The sequence below is a fragment of the Mycetomoellerius zeteki genome, unplaced genomic scaffold (assembly GCF_001594055.1).
Source record: "Mycetomoellerius zeteki isolate Tzet28-1 unplaced genomic scaffold, Tzet1.0 scaffold1123, whole genome shotgun sequence".
Lineage (NCBI taxonomy): Eukaryota > Metazoa > Arthropoda > Insecta > Hymenoptera > Formicidae > Mycetomoellerius > Mycetomoellerius zeteki.
The window spans coordinates 22877-44061 of NW_017256044.1; the positions used below are offsets into that span (position 1 = coordinate 22877).

A 21185-nucleotide genomic window follows, 5' to 3' on the forward strand; every position below is an offset into this window, starting at 1 on the left:
CAGCTGAAGCAAATATATTATAAATGCTGTGATTAGGCAGTTAACAATCCAAAGATTTGTTTCAAGTAATCGAATTTTAGAGAAATACAGGTATTCTTGCACGGCTATCAAGATGGCACTCAAGACGTCCTTGGTATGGATTAATCTGGATAACTTCTGATAGGTTTTTGACGGTAAAAGTTTTGAAGAGATTTCCCAAATTTTCTGTAGTAAACGCATTCGTGGATTACTTAAGATATGCGTGAGTATCATTATCAAACCATTAAACGTAAGGAAACAGACAGCCTCAAAGTCTCTAACTATGCTTCCAAGAGTAATTACTTTAGAAATAATAATACCGTGATTGACTAATAGGCATATAATGGAGGAAACGCAGATAATCACGATCGATAGGATATAGCGTGGTTTCGAAATCTCGAAATTCGAAGCATTGATTTTATATGGAAATATTCCAAGAATACCACAATAAAAGAAGCAAGGATACATTAAGGATTGAAAATCCGTGGCGTGCAACAGCTGCCATCTATTCTTCATTTTCTTTTTGAATTTTCGAACTAAACACAATTAGTAAAAATTTTTAGGAGAGTAACAGTCTGTATCACAATCTATATCTTAAATATTAGTCAATACATTGAATTAATACTCGGCTAAGTGTAATATTTAGGTTCGTTTCTCTCTCCCCCCTCTCTCTCACTCCCTCTCTCTCTCTCTCTCTCTCTCTCTCTCTCTCTCTCTCTCTCTTTCTGTTTCTTTCTCTCTCTTTGCAATGCCTGTATCCTGTATTAACTATGATTTGGATTTTTCATTTCATATACTCGTACACTCAGTGAGTTTTAACTTAAAACTGCCAGCAAATGCTATGTGTAGCAAAGCTGAAGAAGCCTTTGTTAGTAAGAATAGTAACCATGGCGTTCTTCGATCGGCATATCTCATTCTTGCGATGTTTATACAAAAAGTATATGTCAATTATTCATATGCCAATTATTGCGAAGAATATTATTAAGGCTTCGATCTAAAGGCATAAGACGCTCGCACGGAATGCAAGAGATCTGTGTTCGACACCCAAGGTAATATTTCTCGTACTAAAAATTAATTATTTACAGAATTTAATGTCACTCAGCATTAAGATCGTTCTAAGATGTGAAAAAGCATCAAATTGTTAAATTGCTAGTCAATTTAACTTGCGATCTTACTGCGGTAGTTTAGTAGAGTTTGCGTTTCAAGATCGAAAAATCATTTTGGCCCGCATTTTAAAGGACTTCATATATAGTATATAAATTCATACAGAATCGTGCAAACACACACTTCAAATCCAGTTAGACCATTTATGGCATTGATTTCTAGAAGTTGTGTTTATACAAAAGTATTACGTGAAATTGTGATTCATAAATTATGTGTACATATACAAAATAGAATTGTGTACATTATAGATTGTGTAACATTTGTATGAACAGTAATTCTAATAAAACGTTCATTTATATATTAATGACTTTTAGTTTTGTATTTTTTCTCTTTATCTCTTCCTCTTGCTCTGTAAATGCAAAAAATTATTAATTCGGATTTATTATTATAAATATGTATCAGATTTCATAATACCTTTGTCAATTTTTTGGTCAAAAAAACATCGCATACTTTAATTTCGAGTTAAGTAGTGTCTGGACATAATAATCATAATTAACTTTAATATTAATCAACAGTATAATTTAAATTTTAAATTTTTACTATGACGAATTGTTAAAATCGTCTCTAAACTTTTCAAGTTATATGCTATTATATTTTTTGCTAGTGTACTTTATTCGTTCATTATCTTTTTGTCGTTATAATAAAATGATTTTTGCTACATTCAAGCAGGATTAGAAATGATATTAGATACTGACATATATTTTTTGTTGTCAATTTATACTTGCAAGGGAAGTTTCACAATTATCCGGAACAGATTCTCCATGAAATATGTTGTTAAACACGAAAACTTAAGAGAGAGATACGTATTTTTTTATACGTGCCCTAACTCATACTTGTCCACATTTTGCTTTTGGTGCGTGTTTAGACTTTCAAACTGAACATAATTAACATATATTTTTGGGAGAGGAATAATCTATATTGTAATCATAAGGGTTATTAGTTACTACACTGAATAAATACACTGAACTATTATAATTAATAGAGATATTATAATATAATAATAGAGATAATATAATAGCTTTCTATTGAAATGTAATATTTAAGTTCCTTTCTTTGTAATACATGCATTAACTGTGATATGGACTCTTCATTTTATATACACTCGATGAGTGTCAACTTAAACTGCCAGCAAATACTATGTTTAATAGAGAAACAAAGTTGAAGAAGTCGTTTGTTAGTAATGAACCATAACATTCTTCGATTGACACTTTTCACTCTTGAGATGAATTAAAATAGATGAAATAAAAGAATTACGTGAAGTTGTTGTAATATATGACTCATAAATTTTATTGAATAAAATAAAGTAATGCGCTTTGACTGAAAATATATGGTGCGTTCGAGGAAACGCTATTAGCGCTACTTTTGTCATTCTATCTTCGTTGTTACACATAAAACAAAGATAGAATGACACAAATAGTGCTAATAGCGTCTCCTAATAGAGTTTTCTATTGAATAAAAAATGGAAAAATAGGAAATTTTCGACGAAAGAATATTAAATTTAAAGCAAATGAGAATGGCCGAAACGTATAAAACACAATTTCGATTTTATGTGAATTTTATATGAAGAGTAATATTTTTGAGTTACTAACACTGACTCTCTGCTTGGCTTATTGCCTATTAATTACTCTTTTAATTGTTAAGTTGTGTTCCATATACGTTGAAAAACATTGACGTTGATATGAAAAGAATAAGGAAAACCAGGATTGGATAGTGCTAAGTTAAAAAGATAGAAATTAAGTTAAAAAGTTAAAAAGTTAATTAATTTTAACTTAACTTAGTTACATTTTAGACTTTAACTTTTTAACTTAATTTCGTTACATTTTATCAGAAACTATTAACTTTTAATTTGATTTTTTTTAAGTCAATCCTCAAACACAATGCGAGAAGATAATGAGTATATAATTTAGTAATTTTACATTGTATAATTGTTACTTGTGAACAAAAATAACCAGATTCTTTAATAAATAAGAAAGGAAAAATACGAAAAATTATGTAAAATGGTCAAACTTTTCTTTTTTTTAGTTGTTCGATCGAACCAAATTTAATTTTTAACTTTTCAATTACTTTTTTTATTAACATAACTTTTAATTCACTTAATTTTATTATGAGTTAACTTGTATTTTAATGAAATTAAATTTTCAAGGCTGATAATTTTAACTTAATTTAGTTAAAAAAAAAGTTAACTTATCCAACCCTGAGGAAAACAAACAAAAAGTTAATAAATTAATGAAAATAACAGTGCTATTATATTGATTAGAATTAATCTAATTATATATCTATATTAAAATTAATTAACATATTTTAAATAATAAAATTGTTTACATGTTTATTATAAACTATACATATTACTGTAAGACAATTTCTTTTTATATTTCAACAAAACTCAGAAGATGCAATAGCGATTTATATTTAATTCAGAATTAACATAGATACAGTAGAACGTTTTATTTCAACATATATATGTATATACGATGTAAATATAAAAAAGTCTCTTTTTTTATTATGTATCTCATTTTATATACCTGAATTATTTGTAATACTAATTCCAAATGTTTCATCACAAGAATGTGCCGCGATTAGAAATTGTATCAAAATTAACACGTATGTCGTAATGCCACCCACCATCTGAAAAACAGAAATTGAAAATATAAACAATATATCTTTTATTAATTAAAGCAACAAGTTGATTACTTACTGCTACGAGAAGTGTCGCGTCCATAGCGAGACCTTTCGTCAAAAATATATTTTTGCAATGCAATATTTGCAAAGAAAAGAGCTGCAACTGCAACGTCAAGTCGCATAACAATTAAATACAAGAACGAAAAAGATATAGTGTTACTAAACAGAATTTTAGTAGATTTAATAGTTACAAAATTGCGTTAATAAACACTATATATATTCAAAAAAATTACCTCGCCTTTGATTTGCTCATCTCTTGTATTATTAAGTACGTCGTAAATAGTAGTGCTGATCTCTCGGGCTTGATTTTTGCCGGTCTCGCAGGCCCATACAATTAGCACTACTTTCATAACATAATGCACCATGGTTGTCGAAAACACATCAAGAAAATGCTGATCAAATGTAATGATTAAATCACCTTGCCAGTGCACTATGAAACCATATAGTTCACGAGTAATTTGAATAAAGGTCACGGTTGCAGTTGCAAGAAGTTGCAAGCTGAAGATTATGTTTAGCAGTTGTATAGTTTCATTAATCATTAGATATTGTTTCATCAAAGTTTTCAATTCTATTAAAAAAATTTGATTTCTCTGCGTTGAGCAAATTAAACTAGGAACAGATGATTTCATGTCGTTTGTCATAAGTCTTTGCATGTAATTCAGATCGTCGTTGATTTTTTTGAAACAGGCTTTTAATACACAAACACAATTTACATACAGCATATTCATATGAAACTCCAGCTGAAGCAAATATATTATAAGTGCTGTGATTAGGCAGTTAACAATCCAATGATTTGTTTCAAGTAATCGAATTTTAGAGAAGTACACGTATTCTTGCACGGCTATCAAGATGACACTCAAGACGTCCTTGGTATGGATCAATCTGGATAACTTCTGATAGGTTTTTGACGGTAAAAGTTTTGAAGAGATTTCCCAAATTTTCTGTAGTAAACGCATTCGTGGATTACTTAAGATATGCGTGAGTATCATTATCAAACCATTAAACGTAAGGAAACAGACAGCCTCGAAGTTTCTAACTATGCTTCCAAAGGTAATTATTTCAGAAATAATAATACTGTGATTGACCAGCAGGCATAAAGCGAAAGAAACGCAAATAATCACGGTCGACAGGATATAGCGTGGTTTTGAAATCTCGAAATTCGAAGCATTAATCTTGTATGGAAATACTCCAAGAAGACCACAATAAAAGAAGCAAGGATACATTAATGATTGAAAATCCGTGGCGTGCAACAGCTGCCATTTTTTCTTCATACTCTCTTTGAATTTTCGAACTGAACACAATTAATAGAAATTTTATGAGAGTAACAGTCTGTATCACAATCTATATCTTAAATATTAGTCAATACATTGATTTAATACACTGAATTATTAGAATTAACACGGATATAATAGCTTTTTGGCTAAAATATTCAAGTTTGTCTCTCTCTCTCTCTCTCTCTCTCTCTCTCTCTCTCTCTCTCTCTCTCTCTCTCTCTCTCACTTTCTTTCTCTCCCTTTCACTCTCTTTGCAATGCCTGTATTAACTGATGTGGATTCTTTGTTTTATATATACTTGGAGAGTTTTAACTTAAAACTGCCAACAAATGCTACGTGCAGCAAAGAGATAAAGCTGAAGAAGTCTTTGTTAGTAAGGAAGTAACCATGGCGTTCTTCGATCGTCATTTCTCACTCTTGCGATATTTTTATACAAAAAGTATATGTCAATTATTCATATGTCAATTATTGCGAAGAATATTACTAAAGTCTCGATAGTTTAAAAGCTTACGACGCTCGCACGGAATGCAAGAGACCGGGTTCGACACTCGGCCGAGGTAATATTTCTTGCAATAAGAATTAATTATTTACATATTTGAATATGTCATTCAGCATTACTAAGATCGTTCTCTGATGCGAAAAAGCATCAAATTGTTAAATTGCTACTCATTTTAACTCGTGATATTACTGTAGTTTAATAGAGATTGCGATTTAAGATCGAAAATTCATTTGGCGCGCATTTTAAAGGACTACATACGTACATAGTTTATAAATTAACGCAGAATCATACAAGCATTAAGATCCAGCTAGACCGTTTGAGGCATTGATTTCTAAAGGAATCTAGAGTTATGTTTATATAAAAATGTTACATGAAATTGTGACTCATAAATTATGTGTACATATACGAAATAGAATAGTGTACATTATAGTACAGGGTCCGGCAAAATGATCTCCCACATTTTAATCTTTAATAAAAACGCCATTATAAATGCTATTTAGATTTTATTTTTATTAACTGAAAATGTATGCTATGCCATTTGTTTTTATTAAGTTTTGAAAATTACAGAGTCCAAGTGGCGACCATTTTTTTCGATACACATTCGAAGCTGATTTCTGAAAGTTTCCATCACTCGAGCAGTAATTTGAGGCGATATTCCTGTAATTTCTTTTTAAGGCTGTATTCTTTTTAAGGCTGAACCTGTAGCTCTAAAATTTGAAACCCACAACAGTATTGTTTTGCGATCTGGAACTGGAGCATGTCTACCAAGCGCGAAGTGAGTACGAAAAGTTCTTTGCGTCGTAATCACAGATTCGTTACTTTTCAAAAATGTTTCGATAACGAAGGCACGATGCTCACCCGTCCAATTCATGACGACAACTGAAATGGCAAGGCGTGAGCTACCAACCGACTACGCTAAGCTCCCCCTCTCTTCAATGATTCGGGCACAGTAGCGGTGCAAAATGTGGGAGATCATTTTGCCGGACCCTGTACATTGTGTAACATTTGTATGAACAGTAATTCTAAAACTTTTATCATATTAACGACTTTTTAGTTTCGTATTTTCTCTCTTTATCTCTTCCTCTTGCTCTGTAAATGCAAAAAATTATTAATTCGGATTTATTAAAAGCATGCGTATCAGATTTCATAATAATACCTTTGTCAATTTTTTGGTCAAAAAAACATCGCACACTTTTAATTTCGAGTCAAGTGGTGTCAAGACATAATAATCACAATTAACTTTAATATTAATCGACCATACAGTACAAATTTTGAATTTTTACCGTGACGAATTGTTAAAATCGTGTTCAAACTTTTTCAACTCATTCTAATATTATCGTTCTGTTATAATAATAAAATTATTTTTGCTACATTCAAGCAGTATTAGAAATGTTAATAGATTCTAATATGTATTTGTTATTGTCGATTTATACATAGTAAGCTTAAAGGAGGGGTTGCTTGCGATAAGGATCATTTTTGTCCCCCTCCCCTAAATTCATATTAGCTTCATAATTCCCCAGAAGAATATGATTCCGAAACCTCGTTTTTATGAATCACTACATTTTAAATTTGAATGTTTTACAGGGAATATTCGGCCTCAATTTGGCAATTGAGGCAGATATGGAAGTACGAGTATATATTTTCACCTTAGTTTTGTTTGAATTTGTGGGGATGTCAAAAATGGCATTTATCATAACTACTCCTTTAAAAAAGAATTTCTGTATCTATAGAATAACAAGACATGTCTCACAGGAATTATTTAATTTTGAATTAGATTATTGTAACATTTTTCTGTCGCTATTTATTATCCTTAATGTATTGTATAATATGATTATGTGTAATTGTTATAATATAATAAATTTTTGCACATACAAAAAAGAAGTGTACAGTTGGTCACAGAAAGGTTGCAGCACTTTTTTTCGATGGGTTTCGGAATGCAGTTTGTTCACCGAGCGATTGATTCTTATTCATGGATTCACAAATAAGAATCGCTCGGTGAGTAGGCGGCATTTCGAAACTCATCGAAAAAAAGTATTGCAACTTTTCTGTATTTTTTTTTCTGACCGACTGTACATAGATCGAATAGTTTTTAAATTATTATATCCGTTAATAATGATTATAATAATAATTAATTTCATTTTCCACATTTTATTTAATATTTACAAACAGCATTCTGCCAGCATAGTGCCAAAATTGCTGCAGTGGCTGCAGCACATAAAAAAGGCGAAAATTTCTAATAAACATATGTTCGATTCTGAACAGTTTTGGAGTTACGAATTTTTTTACTGAAGAGAGAGAAAGAGATAAAAAAACATAACATAAATTTTAACTTAAATTTTAATGTATCAATGTTAATTGATACTTTTATGTTGATAAAAATATAATTTTCACTTATTTTACAAGTATTGTACAGTTAAATATAATTATAAATTATTTTCGCCAATTTTTATTAAAATGTGACGAAAGAAACTCAATTTACGTTTTTATAATATTGTGTGTTTAAAAACTATTAAGTTGCGTTATATATGCTTTGAAAAACATTGATATGGAAAACACAAAGGGAACAAAAAACTGTTAATAAATTGATGAGAATACAATATTAATGCCATTATACATGTTTTAATTAAAATTATATCTCCAGATTAAAATTAATCTACATATTTTTGATAATGAAATTCTTAAGAAGTTTGTCGAAATTTATAAATTACATGTTAATGCAGGATGACAGTTTCTTTTTATATTTTAGCACAAATACAATGACGCAGTAGCGATTTATTTTCAACTTAATATTAATATAGATATAGTAGAAGGTCATTTCTAAAACGTATTTATCTCGTATGTATATACGTACGAGTGATTATATAAGTATGCACACACATAAATAAAAAAGAATCTACTTTTTTTTATTATATGTATATATTAATTTATATAACTGAATTATTTGTAGTACTGATTCCATCACAAGAATGTGATGCGATCAAAAATTGTATCAAAATTAACATGTACGTCATGATGCCACCCACCCCATCTGCAATCAATAATTAAAAATATATACATGAACAATATATGTTTTTTAATTAAAGTAAATAGTTGATTACTTACTGTTGCGAGAAGCGTCGCATCTACAGTGAGACCTTTTGTCGAAAACGTATTTTTGCAATATAGTATTTGTAAAGAAAACAACTGCAACTGCAATATTAGATTTCAATGTAATTAAATACAAGAAGGAAAACATACAATTGAAAAATATAATCATCATATTTTAGTAAATTTAATGTTTTTAAGAATTACTGTAACGTATATTAGATTCTTAGCAAAAAATATATACATGTACCTATATAATTGAATTTTTATTACCTCGTTCTTAATTTGCTCGTTGCTGACGCTATTCAGTACATCATGAATGGTGGTGCCGAACAAGGCTCTCTTGAGCCTGTTTCTTGCCAGTCTCACAGACTCAATTAGCATTATTCTTAAAATATTAAACGTTATTCGATATATATCGATATTAAAAACATATCATGAAAGTGCATATCAAAAGTAATGTGCATCCCATCTTGCCAACACTACATACAATAATAATAAACTTCAAAAATGATATCAGAAAAGGTCATGACTATAGTAGCATGAAGTTGCAGACTGAAGATTATAATCAACACTGTGTCACTAATCATTAGATACTCCTTTTGCAGAATTTTGAGTTGTATTAACAAACGTTGATTTCTCTGTATGTGACAGATTAGCCTAAGTACATACGATTCTACTACGAATTTTTGCAAATGTGCCATAATTTCGTTGAGTCTCTTAAAACATACTTTTAATACACAATTTATATATAACATATTTATCTCAAATTCCAGTAGAGTTAAATATGCACTGAGCACGATGAGGAAGTTTTTATAATTTAGTTTAAGCATGTCATTTCTAAAAGAATAAATACTTATTTCCCCTTCTAACAATGTATCAAAGATGTCCTTGATATGAATTAATTTGGATAACTTTTAATAAGACTCTGGGGTAATTTCGAAGATATCTTCGAAATAGTCTGTAACAAGCGCATTCCCGGACCGCTTAAGACATGCGTGATGATCATTACGTAACCATTGCACGCAAGTTAACAGACAATTTATAGAGTTTTAGTAGATGCCTAATATGATTAGATTTAAAAATACAGTCGTGAATGATTAGTAGATCAGAAATGCTGCAAGCGCAGATAATCATGGTTAACAGGATGAAGTACCGTTTTGAAATTTTAAAAGTCGAAGCGTTGATCTTATACGGAAATATTCCAAGAATACGGCAAAAAGTGAAACAGGGATACATTAAAGATTGAAAGTCCGTGGCGTGGAACAGCCAATATCGTTTCCAAATTTTTTTTCTTTGATATATCTTTGAATTGTCGAATTGAACGCGATTATTAAAAATTCTTGGGAAAATAACAATCTCTAATCAAATGTTATTCATCAATATATTTCAGAGTTAATATAAATAAAGTTTCGAAAGTTTCTATTTTTAATGTAATCTTCAAATCAATTTGTTCGTAACAGATATGTAAACTGATCCACGTGTTACCTAAACTCGATGAGTTTCAAATAAAAACTGCAAACGTGCTGCGTATAGCAGAGAGATAAAATTGAAGAAACCGTTTGTTAGTAGTGAAGTAACCATGGCGTTTTTCGATCGGCACTTCTTAATTTTGAAATGGAATAGAAAAAGGATTCCGCAAAATTGTTACATTACGTGACTCGCAAATTATATGTGTACATACATATAAAATACAATATTACACATAAAATGTGTAAGATCCAAACAAAACTATAAAAAAACGATCGACGATCAAGCTCAAAACGGAAATTATAAATAAATTTTAGTATATTTATTATAAACATCAAAAACAAGAATTAATGTTTCGATATTACAGGTTCTTCTTCAATAATAATTTAACATATAATAATTCGAAATCATAATGTGTGATATCAAAACGTATGAATCAATAACTCTCTTTAAGATATTATAATATTACACAATATGATGAATTAAAATATGGAGTAGGAAGACACATCTCAGAGATTATTCGTTAATTTTGAAGTAAATAATAACATTTTTCAGTCGCCGTTTATCACTCTTAGAATATAGCATTGTATATATTATAATTATATGTAATTGTTTCAGTACGTCAATAACATATCAACCGTTGTATACACAAAGTAGAAAGTGCACAATATTTGCGTAGATCAAATAGTATTTAAATTACTAGATGCATTAATAATAATTATAAAAAACCGATAATTAATTTTATTTTCCATATTGTACACAATACATACGTAATAGATTATTTTAAAGTATAATTTTGAAGATATTTTTGTACTACAAAATGGTGATTTAATATTGTTTGCTGTTTACATCTTTTAATATAATTTTCATTTATTTTACGCTTATTGTACAGTTAAACGTAATTAGAAGTTAATTTGAGCAATTTATTAAAATGTATTAAATTAAACTTATTTTTTAATTGTATGTTTGAAGACTTATGTTTTGAACAATATTAATAGTAATACGAAAAGTATAAGGTGAATAAAATAATTATTAATACATATATTGGGGACAATGCAATAACAATGCTATTATATTGATTAGAATTAATCTTATTATATATTATTAAAAAAATATTTTCGATAATGGAATTGTTGACAGATTTATCGATATTTTATATGTTGTTTAATTGTTGATATTTTATAAATTACATATTATGCAAGACGATTCATGAATAAGAACCAATCGCTCGGTGAGCAAGCTGCATTCCGAAACCCATCGAAAAAAAAAGTGTTACAACCCTTTTAGCTCTGACCGTACCTGAAACGGCGGAAATTTCCGCAGGAAGTGACTGCAAAAAAAGGCGTTTATAAACAAGTGCAAAGCGATATGATCCAATGCTATTGATCCGTTGGGCCATGGTGTGAAGAAAGAATTTCTTAAGAAAACAATTGCAACTGCAACCTCAAATCGCAAAATAATGCAAGGAACAAAATTGAAAAGTACAGTTATACTTAAGTAGATGTAATATTTTAAAAATTATGTATCATTTTTAGAAAAAATTAAATAAAATTGTGTTTTTATTATCTCATTTTTAATTTGTTCGTCGTTGGTGCTATTAAGTACGTCGCGTAGTGGTGCTTATCTTTTGAGCTACATGTTTGTTGTAATCCATAAACTACATGTTACTGCACGTCAATCCCTCCTTATAGTTCAACAAAAGTCAAAAGATGCAATAGCGATTTATATTTACCTTAGTATTAATATAGATATAGTAGAACATTTTATTTAAATATATGTATGCATATGTGTATATACGATTGTACGTAAATATAAAAAAGTCTCTTTTGTATTATATGTATATCTCATTTTATATAACTGAATTATTTGTAATATTAATTCCAGATTTCTCATCACAAGAATGTGCCGCAATTAGAAATTGTATCAAAATTAACATGTATGTCGTGATGCCACCCACCATCTGAAAAACAATAATTTAAAATATAAACGATATATCTTTTATTAATTAAAGCAACAAATTGAATACTTACTGCTGCGAGAAGTGTCGCGTCCATAGCGAGACCTTTCGTCAAAAATGTATTTTTGCAATGCAATATTTGTAAAGAAAAGAGTTGCAACTGCAACAGTTGCAAAACAATTAAATACAAGAACGAATAAGATAGTGTTACCAAACAGAATTTTAGTAGATTTAATAGTTACAAAATATAGTGTTAATAAACATTACATATATTTAAAAAAATTACCTCGCCTTTGATTTGCTTATCTCTTGTGCTATTAAGTACATCGTAAATGGTAATGCCGATCTCTCGGGTTTGATTCTTGCCGGTCTCGCAGGCCCATACAATTAGAATTACTTTCATAACATAATGCGTCATGGATGTTAAAAACGTATCAAGAAAATTCCGATCAAAAGTAATGATTACCTCGCCTTGCCAGTGCACTATGTAATGATACAATTCACAAGTAATTTCAACAAAGGTCACGATTACAGTTGCAAGAAGTTGTAAGCTGAAGATTATATTTAGCAGTCGCACAATTTCGTTAATCATTAGATGTTGTTTCATCAAAGTTTTCAGTTCTATTAAAAAAATTTGATTTCTCTGCGTTGAGCAAATTAAACTAGGAACAGATGATTTCATGTCGTTTGTCATAAGTCTCTGCATGTAATTCAGATCGTCGTTGATTTTTTTGAAACAGGCTTTTAATACACAAACACAATTTACATACAACATATTGATATGAAACTCCAGCTGAAGCAAATATGTTATAAATGCTGTGATTAGGCAGTTAACAATCCAATGATTTGTTTCAAGTAATCGAATTTTAGAGAAATACATATATTCTTGCGCTACTGTCAAGATGACACTCAAGACGTCCTTGGTATGGATCAATCTGGATAACTTCTGATATGTTTCTGACGGTAAAAGTTTTGAAGAGATTTCCCAAATTTTCTGTAGTAAGCGCATTCGTGGATTACTTAAAATGTGCGTCAATATCGTTATCAAACCACTCAATGTAAAGAAACAGACAGCCTGAAGGTTTCTAATTATGTTTCCAAAGGTAATTATTTTAGAAATTATAATACCGTGGTTGACCAACAGGCATAAAACGAGGGAAACGCAGATAATCACAATCGACAAAATACAGCGTGGTTTTGAAACTTCGAAATTCGAAGTATTGATCTTGTATGGAAATATTCCAAGAATACCACAATAAAAGAAACAAGGATACATTAATGATTGAAAATCCGTGGCGTGCAACAGCTGCCATTTTTTTTTCATATTCCCTTTGAATTTTTGAACTGAACACAATTAATAGAAATTTTAGGAGAGTAACAGTCTCTGTATCACAATCTATATCTTAAATATTAGTCAATACACTGTATTAATACACTGAGTTATTAGAATTAACACCGACATAATAGCTTTTTGGCTAAATGTAATACTTAAGTTCGTCTCTCTCTCTCTCTCTGCAATGATTGTATTAACTATGATGTGGATTCTTCATTTTATATATACACTCGTTGAGTTTTAATTTAAAACTGCCAGTAAATTCTACGTGTAGCAAAGAGACAAAGCTGAAGAAGCCTTTGTTAGTAAGGAAGTAACCATGGCGTTCTTCGATCGTCATTTCTCACTCTTACAATATTTATATAAAGAGTTTATGCCAATTATTCATATTCCAATTATTGCGAAGAATATTACTACGGCCTCCATAATCTAATACTTCTCGCAATAAGAATTAATTACTTACAGGTTTTAATATGTCACTCAATATGATTAAGATCATTCTAAGATGCGAAAAAGCATTAAATTTTTGAATTGCTAGTCAATTTATCTCATGATATTACTGTGTTTAGTAGAGTTTGCGTTTCCAGACCAAAAAATCATTTCGGCGCGCATTTTAAAGGATCATATACATAGTTTATAAATTAACGCAGACTCATACAAGCATTTAAGATCTAGCTAGACCGTTTAAGGCATTTATTTCTAGAGGTTGTGTTTATATAAAGAATTTTTGAAACGCGTAAATAAAAGGGTTTTTCTTCTACGACGCGACGTAGGTATTATACAAAGAATTTTTTAGTTAGTACTCGATTTTTTCTAAAAAAACTACATATTTAATGATGAGTGCCGCGTACGCTAAATGATTTGAAATGTTTCTCTTCGCATGTACCCGAAACGGCAGAAAATATCGCAGGAAGCGGCTGCAAAAAAAGGCTTTTAACTCTACTTAAACAAATGCAATAAGCTATATGAACCAATACTATTGATCTGTTGGATCGCGATGTAAGACATATACATACATATGTCGAAAATTGTGTCTGTCACGCTCTTATTGAACAGATGTATATATGAACGATTGTATATAAATATAATAAAATCATCTCTATATAAGTATAAAAATGTTTTATTTCGTATCTCTTTTATAAATAATCTGAATTACTCATGTAGTATAGATTACAGATTTCTCATCACAGGAATGTGACATGATAAAAAATTGTATAATAATTAACATATATGTTGTGATGCTGCTCACCATCTGAAAACAGTAAAACATATAAAAGATGTACATTTTATTAGTTAAAACAAATAATTGATTATTTACTGCAGTGAGAAGCGATGCATCCATAGTGAAAGCTTTGATCGAAAATATATTCTTGCGATGTAGAATTTGTAAAGAAAACAACTGCAACTGCAATGTCAAATCACAAAATAATGCAAGGAGAAAACAACTTTAAAAAGTGCAATTTTACTTAAATAGATTTAGTATTAAAAAAATTATATTATCATTTCCAGAAAAATTTAAATAAAATTGTGTTTTTATTACCTCATTTTTAATTTGTTCGTCGCTGGTGCTATTAAGTACGTCGTGAATAGTGGTGCTGATCTTTTGAGCTTGATTCTTTCCGGTTTCGCAAGCCCATACAAGTAGCGTTATTTTCATAGTATAAAATACTGTGGTCGCTAAAAATATACCAGAAAACTGCCATTCTAAGCTAATGAATACCCCATCTTTCCAGCGCACTACATAGAAGTATAGTTCAATAGTGGTTTCAATAAGAGACATAACTATAGTAGCAAGAAGTTGCGGGCTAAATGTTATGTTCATCATTTGTAATGTTTCGCTAATTATTAGATGCTGCTTTTTAAGGGTCTTCAGTTCTATCAATAAAAATTGATTTCTCTGCGTGTGCCAGATTATCCCGGAGACACGTGGCTTTATATCTTTTACCAGGAGCTTTTGCATGTATACTAAATTGTCATTGATTCTTTTGAAACAAGATTTTAATACACAAAGACAATTTATATACAACATAGTCATTTGAAACATTATCAGTTGCAAGTACATCATAAATATTACATCCAGAACATTTAAATAGGTCAGTTCAAACGTCTGTACGTTAAAAACAAACATGGATGATTGCACTATTAGCAAAATATTACCCAAGATGTCTTTGACATGAATCAATCTGGATAACTTCTGATATGATTCCGAAGGCAATTTCGAAGAGATTTCCAAAATGGTTTGTAGCAAGCGCATTCGTGAACCACTCAAGACATGCGTGGTGCTTACAACGAAACCGCTGATCGTGTAGAAAGCCAAAGTCTCCAAACTTTCGATTACATCTTCAAAGTTCATTACTTTAGAAATGAAAATATCGTGAATCAATGCGAGATTTAAAATGCAGCAGATACAAATAATCACAGACGACATAATGTAATACGGTTTTGATGCCTCGAAGGTCAGAATGTTGATCTTATACGGAAATATTCCAAGAATACGACAGAAACTGAAGCAGGGATGCATTAAAGATAGGAAGTCCGTAGCGTGGAACAGTTGCCATTTTTTCCGCATCTTAGCGTATCCTTGTATTTTTGAACTGAACATGAGTAACAAAAATTTGTGAGAGAAACAGTCTATATCGTGATAGATAGTCCATTATTAATCAATGCACTATATTAATAGAAATGTAATTGCTTCTTTTCTAATCAATTGCATTTCTTCATAATAAATGTATAAACTGTACTTTTATCCGATCTATCCTCGATGAGTTTAAGTTTAAAACTACAAGCAACTGTAGCGTCAAATACAATACTGAAGAAAATTATTGAAAATATTTGTTAGTGGTAAAGTAACCATAGCATTCTTCGATCGACGTTTATCTCTTGGAACACATTGCATTAAAAAATGTAGCATATGACTCAACAAATTATGTAAAAGTGTATGAAATAGGAAGCATAGACCATTAGAAACAATATTTGCATGATTCCTATCACGAATAATCCCAAAAGATTCATTAATGACTATTTAATTCAGAATGTAATATTTTCTTTCTTTGCGCATTAAGAGTGTACAAATATTTTTGTATTATAACTTTGATATTTAATATTAATTCTTTTATAAATTATTTTTTCTTATATAAACGCATTAATATATAAAATTATAGAATCACATTATTAAAATTTTTTTAATTATTTTCCTAAAATTAGAAGAAGATATCAAACAAAAAAAATAATAAAATTGTATTTACATAAAATTATTACATACTATTATAAGTATACTATAAAGGATATAACTGAAATAACGCCCACTAATCATATAGTGCCATTCCTAATAAAAAAACTGAGACGAAAAGTTCTCTACCATTTTGCAATCTACGCAATATTTTTTTTAGTTATCTAATGAGCAAAATGTCTAAAATCGACACATAAAACAGCTTTAACACATCTTTAAGAGTTCTTTAAGAAAAATCTTCAAAATATTTCACAAAGAACACGGAAAGATATCTTAAAATTGTCTTATACATCGATTTCATCCATTTATTCGGCAATATTTAGAAATTAATATCTCATTAACTATTGCGAAAATGGTAGAGGACTTTTCGACTTAATTTTTTATTAAGAATAGCACTGTGTGATTAGTGGACGTTATTTCAATTATTATTTCAGTTACATCCTATATATCCATTTATAAGTTGAACTAATCACATAAATGAAAAACTTCTATAAAAATATAAAAAATGTATAATTATAATTTAGGAACAAACATAAAACACAGTATTTTGAACATTTAAAAACATTTTTATCCTATTTTATGTATTCTTTTAATTAGATTCTGTATAAATATTGACCGCTGTTCTTTTATTGCACGATGCGAAATGTTTACAAATTGTATCAAGATTAGTAAATACGTGGTAATATTCCCCATTATCTAAAAATAAAACAAAAAATGTACATAATATATTCTAATATAACAAATAATTGATTACTTACTGCTGCAAGAAGCGTCGCATCTATAGTGAAATCTTTCACGGAAAATGTATTTTTATGGTGCAATATTTGTAAAGAAAACAGTTGCAACTGCAATGTTAAAAAGCATAATAATTAAATACAAGGATGAAAACATGAAATTAAAAAATGCAACTATATATTTCAATAGATTTGATGTATAAAAAGATTGAGTTAGCATCAACATAATTACAAAAAAAAATATATATAACTTTATAAAGTTACTACCTCATATTTGATTTTCTCATCATTGGTACTATTAAGTAAATCGTGAATGGTTGTACCGATCTTTTGGACTTGATTTTTACTAGTTTCGCAGGCCCACACAATTAGTATTATTTGAAAAACGTTATATATCAATGATGTTACGAGCACATCAAGAAAGTGCCAATCCAGTCCAATAAGAACTCCATTTTGCCAATGCACTGCATAGAAATACAACTCAAAGGTGACAATTAAAAAGGACAGAACTACGATAGCAAGGAGTTGCAGACTGTAGATCATATTCAGCATTTGTATTGCGTTGCTGATCATTACATGTTGCTTTTTCAAAATTCTGAGTTCTATCAGTAAAAATTAATTTCTCTGCGTGTGCCATATCACATTGGAGATATGTGGCTTCATATCATTTGTTCCAATCTTTTGCATGTGGATCAGATTGTCATCGATTCTTTTAAAACAAGCTTTTAATATACAAACGCAGTTTATATACAACATAATTATTTGTAATACCAACAGGCCAAAGTATATTGTAGGTACCCCCATTAGGATAGCGAAAAAATTGTCTTCTAACTCCAGTACTTTAGACAAATGTATGCTTAATTGCACAACTCTAATGATGTTACCCAATATATCCTTAACGTGGATCAATCTGGACAGTTTTTGGTACGATTTTAAGGGTAATTTCGAAGAGACCTCCAATATTGTCTGTAGCAAGCGCATTCGCGGATCACTCAGGAAATGCGTGATAATCATTATAAAACTGGTGAGAATATAGTATATAACAGCGTGAATAGTTCAAATATTTCCATAATTTCTATAATTTAGTTTTGATTCAATAATATTGTCAATTAGTGCAAAATTTATAACACAACAAACGCAGATAACGATGATTGACAGGATATAATATGGTTTCGAAACCTCGAAAGTCGAAACGTTGAACTTGTACGGAAATATTCCCAGAATGCGACTACAGATGAAACAGGGGTATATAAGGAATGAAAGTCCGTTGCGTAACACAACCACCATCTTTTCCGCATTTTGATTTTCGCGATTATCCTTGACATTATGAATCGAACATAATTAGAAAAATTTATAGGAGAACATAACAGTTTGTATCATACAGCATTATTAATCATATATATGCACTTTAGTATTAAAATAGATGCGATTGCGAATGTTTTTTTTCTTTAAGTATAAGTTTTAACTTGGTGTCTTCATAAAAAGAATGTACTGATATGATTTCTTATCTATACTCAATGAATTTAAGTTTGGAACTGCGGGCAAATATTGCATGCAGCAAAAAAATAAAACTAAAGAAACCATTTGTTAGCCATGAAGTAACCATGGCGTTTTCGATCGGCACTTACCACTATTGGGATAGATTAATACAAATGATATGTAATTCTTACAACTTATGACTCAATAAACTAACAGGCTTATTGCAATAATGGGCTAATCCACTACTGAACGTGCGTTACTGGAAATATACGAATGGCAGGCCTTATTACTTGTCTCAAAGGTTCTTTTTTTAAAGGTGGATTAGTTACTGTTACAGGTGGATTAGTTCACTGTTACAATAAGCCGTTCAATCATTATACGTGCTCATGTAGAATATAGATACTGCAATTTTTATTAAAATGACTTACATACTGTGGATCCACCTATTGAAGTCTTTGAAACAATCATTTCCAACATATTAAGATGTCTTTAATAGATCCTTTCAAGCATCAAAATTTAATTATGATATTATTTCAGTAGTTTAGTTGCGTTTTTAAGTCCGACAAACTTTTCGGCGCGCAATTCGAAAGTGACTACAATTATGTGTATATGCGTACGTACATATAGAGTATATATATATATATACACACACACATATATTCCACATTGAATTGTTTAAACATCAAAGATCAAGTTTCGATCATTATAAGCCTTTAACTCTTATTTTTTTACTGATTGTCTATCCACATACAGTTTAATAAGATTCTTATTATTTTTTAATCAATTAAATGTACGAACATAATACGTTACTAACGAAAAATCTCTATAAAAATATAAGACATGGCATATTATATTTTATTAACAATAACAATACAGTATATTATATATTTAAAAACACTTTTACCTCACTTTATGTATGTTTGTAATTAGATTGAATAACATTGACTGCTGTTTTTCTGTCGCAAGAATGCGACATGTTTAAAAATTGTAGCATGATTATTAGGTATGTGGTAATTTTACCTATTATCTAAACATTAAAAGGTGTAAATAAATAAAATTAAACGGTTAAATAGATGTATAATAATTAAAATAATAAATGATTACTTACTGCTGTAAGAAGCGCCGCATCTATAGTAAAACCTTTCGCCAAAAATGTATTTTTGTGATGTAATATTTGCAAAGAAAACAGCTGCAACTGTAACGTTAAGTCGCAAAATAATTAAATATAAGAATAAAGAAATTAAATTAAAATTATAATTAATTACAGTTATACTTCAATAAATTTAATAAAATCTTGTCGGTATAAAAAATGAATAATATATAAATAAAACAATCTCCTTTTCTCATTTTACCTCGTTCTTTATCTGCTCATCATTGATATTGTGAAGTAGATCGTGAACTGTAGTGCTGATCTCTTGCGCTTGATTCTTGCCAGTCTCACAGGCCCACACAAGTAGCGTCATTTTTACAACATAATATGCTATTGGTGATGAAAACATGTGAGGAAAATGCATATCAAAACTAACGAATATTCCATCATGCCAGCGCACTACATCAGAGTAAATATCAAAAGTGACATTAGTAAAGGATGTAACTATAGTAGCAAGGAGTTGCAAACCGAAGACTGTGTTCAGCTTTTGCACTGTGTCACTAGCCCTCAAATGCCACTTCTTTAGGGCCTTAAGTTTTAATAATAAAATTTGATCTTTTTGTATGTGACAAATCAATCCGGGAACACACGATTTTATATCATTTACCACTAATCTCTGCATGTGAGCCAAATTGTCATTAATACTTTTGAAACAGGCTTTTAATACACAAACACAATTTATATACAACATAATTATCTCAAATGTCAGTATATAGAGATAGAATGAGGACACTCCAATCAAGATGGTGAAATAGTAGTTCAGTTGAACTATTTCTCTATTATAAAGATATATGCATTCTTGTAGGATAAAGTAGGTTGTACCGAAAATATCTTTGGCGTGGATTAATCTGGACATTTTCTGGTATGACTCCGAGGATAGTTCCTGAGAGATTTCTGACATAGTCTGTAGCAAGCGCATTTGCGAACCCCTTAAGACGTTCGTAATCGTGACGATTACTATAAAATTGTTTAACACTAAATAAATGATATGTGAAATTCCTGTGATTATTCCTTCAAAATTTTGTGTTGAAAAAGAGATCATAGTACTATAAACGAGTGTTAACTTAAGAGCACAGCAAACACAGACCACCATAGTTGATGACATGATGTAGTAT

General features: G+C 29.9%; 4 protein-coding genes and 1 pseudogene across 4 annotated transcripts; all 5 read right to left on the reverse strand.

Moving 5' to 3' along the window:
* Positions 1 to 76: 76 nt before the first annotated feature.
* LOC108726981 (uncharacterized) lies at positions 77 to 4226 on the reverse strand. The gene is made up of 4 exons (XM_018454850.1): positions 4095 to 4226; positions 3878 to 3964; positions 3705 to 3807; positions 77 to 204 (listed from the first exon to the last, which is right to left on the reverse strand). Exons 1-4 carry the CDS (start codon positions 4224 to 4226, stop codon positions 77 to 79), a joined length of 450 nt encoding a protein of 149 aa, XP_018310352.1.
* Positions 4227 to 6705: 2479 nt separating this feature from the next.
* On the reverse strand, positions 6706 to 13154 carry LOC108726989 (gustatory receptor for bitter taste 66a-like). The gene is made up of 4 exons (XM_018454862.1): positions 12432 to 13154; positions 12219 to 12305; positions 12047 to 12148; positions 6706 to 6723 (listed from the first exon to the last, which is right to left on the reverse strand). Exons 1-4 carry the CDS (start codon positions 13152 to 13154, stop codon positions 6706 to 6708), a joined length of 930 nt encoding a protein of 309 aa, XP_018310364.1.
* A 1480-nt stretch (positions 13155 to 14634) lies between these two features.
* LOC108726995 (putative gustatory receptor 28a) lies at positions 14635 to 16047 on the reverse strand. Its single transcript, XM_018454875.1, has 3 exons — positions 15019 to 16047; positions 14797 to 14883; positions 14635 to 14730 (listed from the first exon to the last, which is right to left on the reverse strand). Exons 1-3 carry the CDS (start codon positions 16045 to 16047, stop codon positions 14635 to 14637), a joined length of 1212 nt encoding a protein of 403 aa, XP_018310377.1.
* A 1249-nt stretch (positions 16048 to 17296) lies between these two features.
* LOC108727003 (putative gustatory receptor 28b) lies at positions 17297 to 18455 on the reverse strand (annotated as a pseudogene).
* A 1375-nt stretch (positions 18456 to 19830) lies between these two features.
* LOC108727010 (putative gustatory receptor 28b) lies at positions 19831 to 20971 on the reverse strand. Its single transcript, XM_018454899.1, has 4 exons — positions 20893 to 20971; positions 20273 to 20727; positions 20029 to 20115; positions 19831 to 19947 (listed from the first exon to the last, which is right to left on the reverse strand). The coding sequence occupies exons 1-4, from the start codon at positions 20969 to 20971 to the stop codon at positions 19831 to 19833; spliced, it is 738 nt and encodes a 245-aa protein (XP_018310401.1).
* Positions 20972 to 21185: the final 214 nt, after the last annotated feature.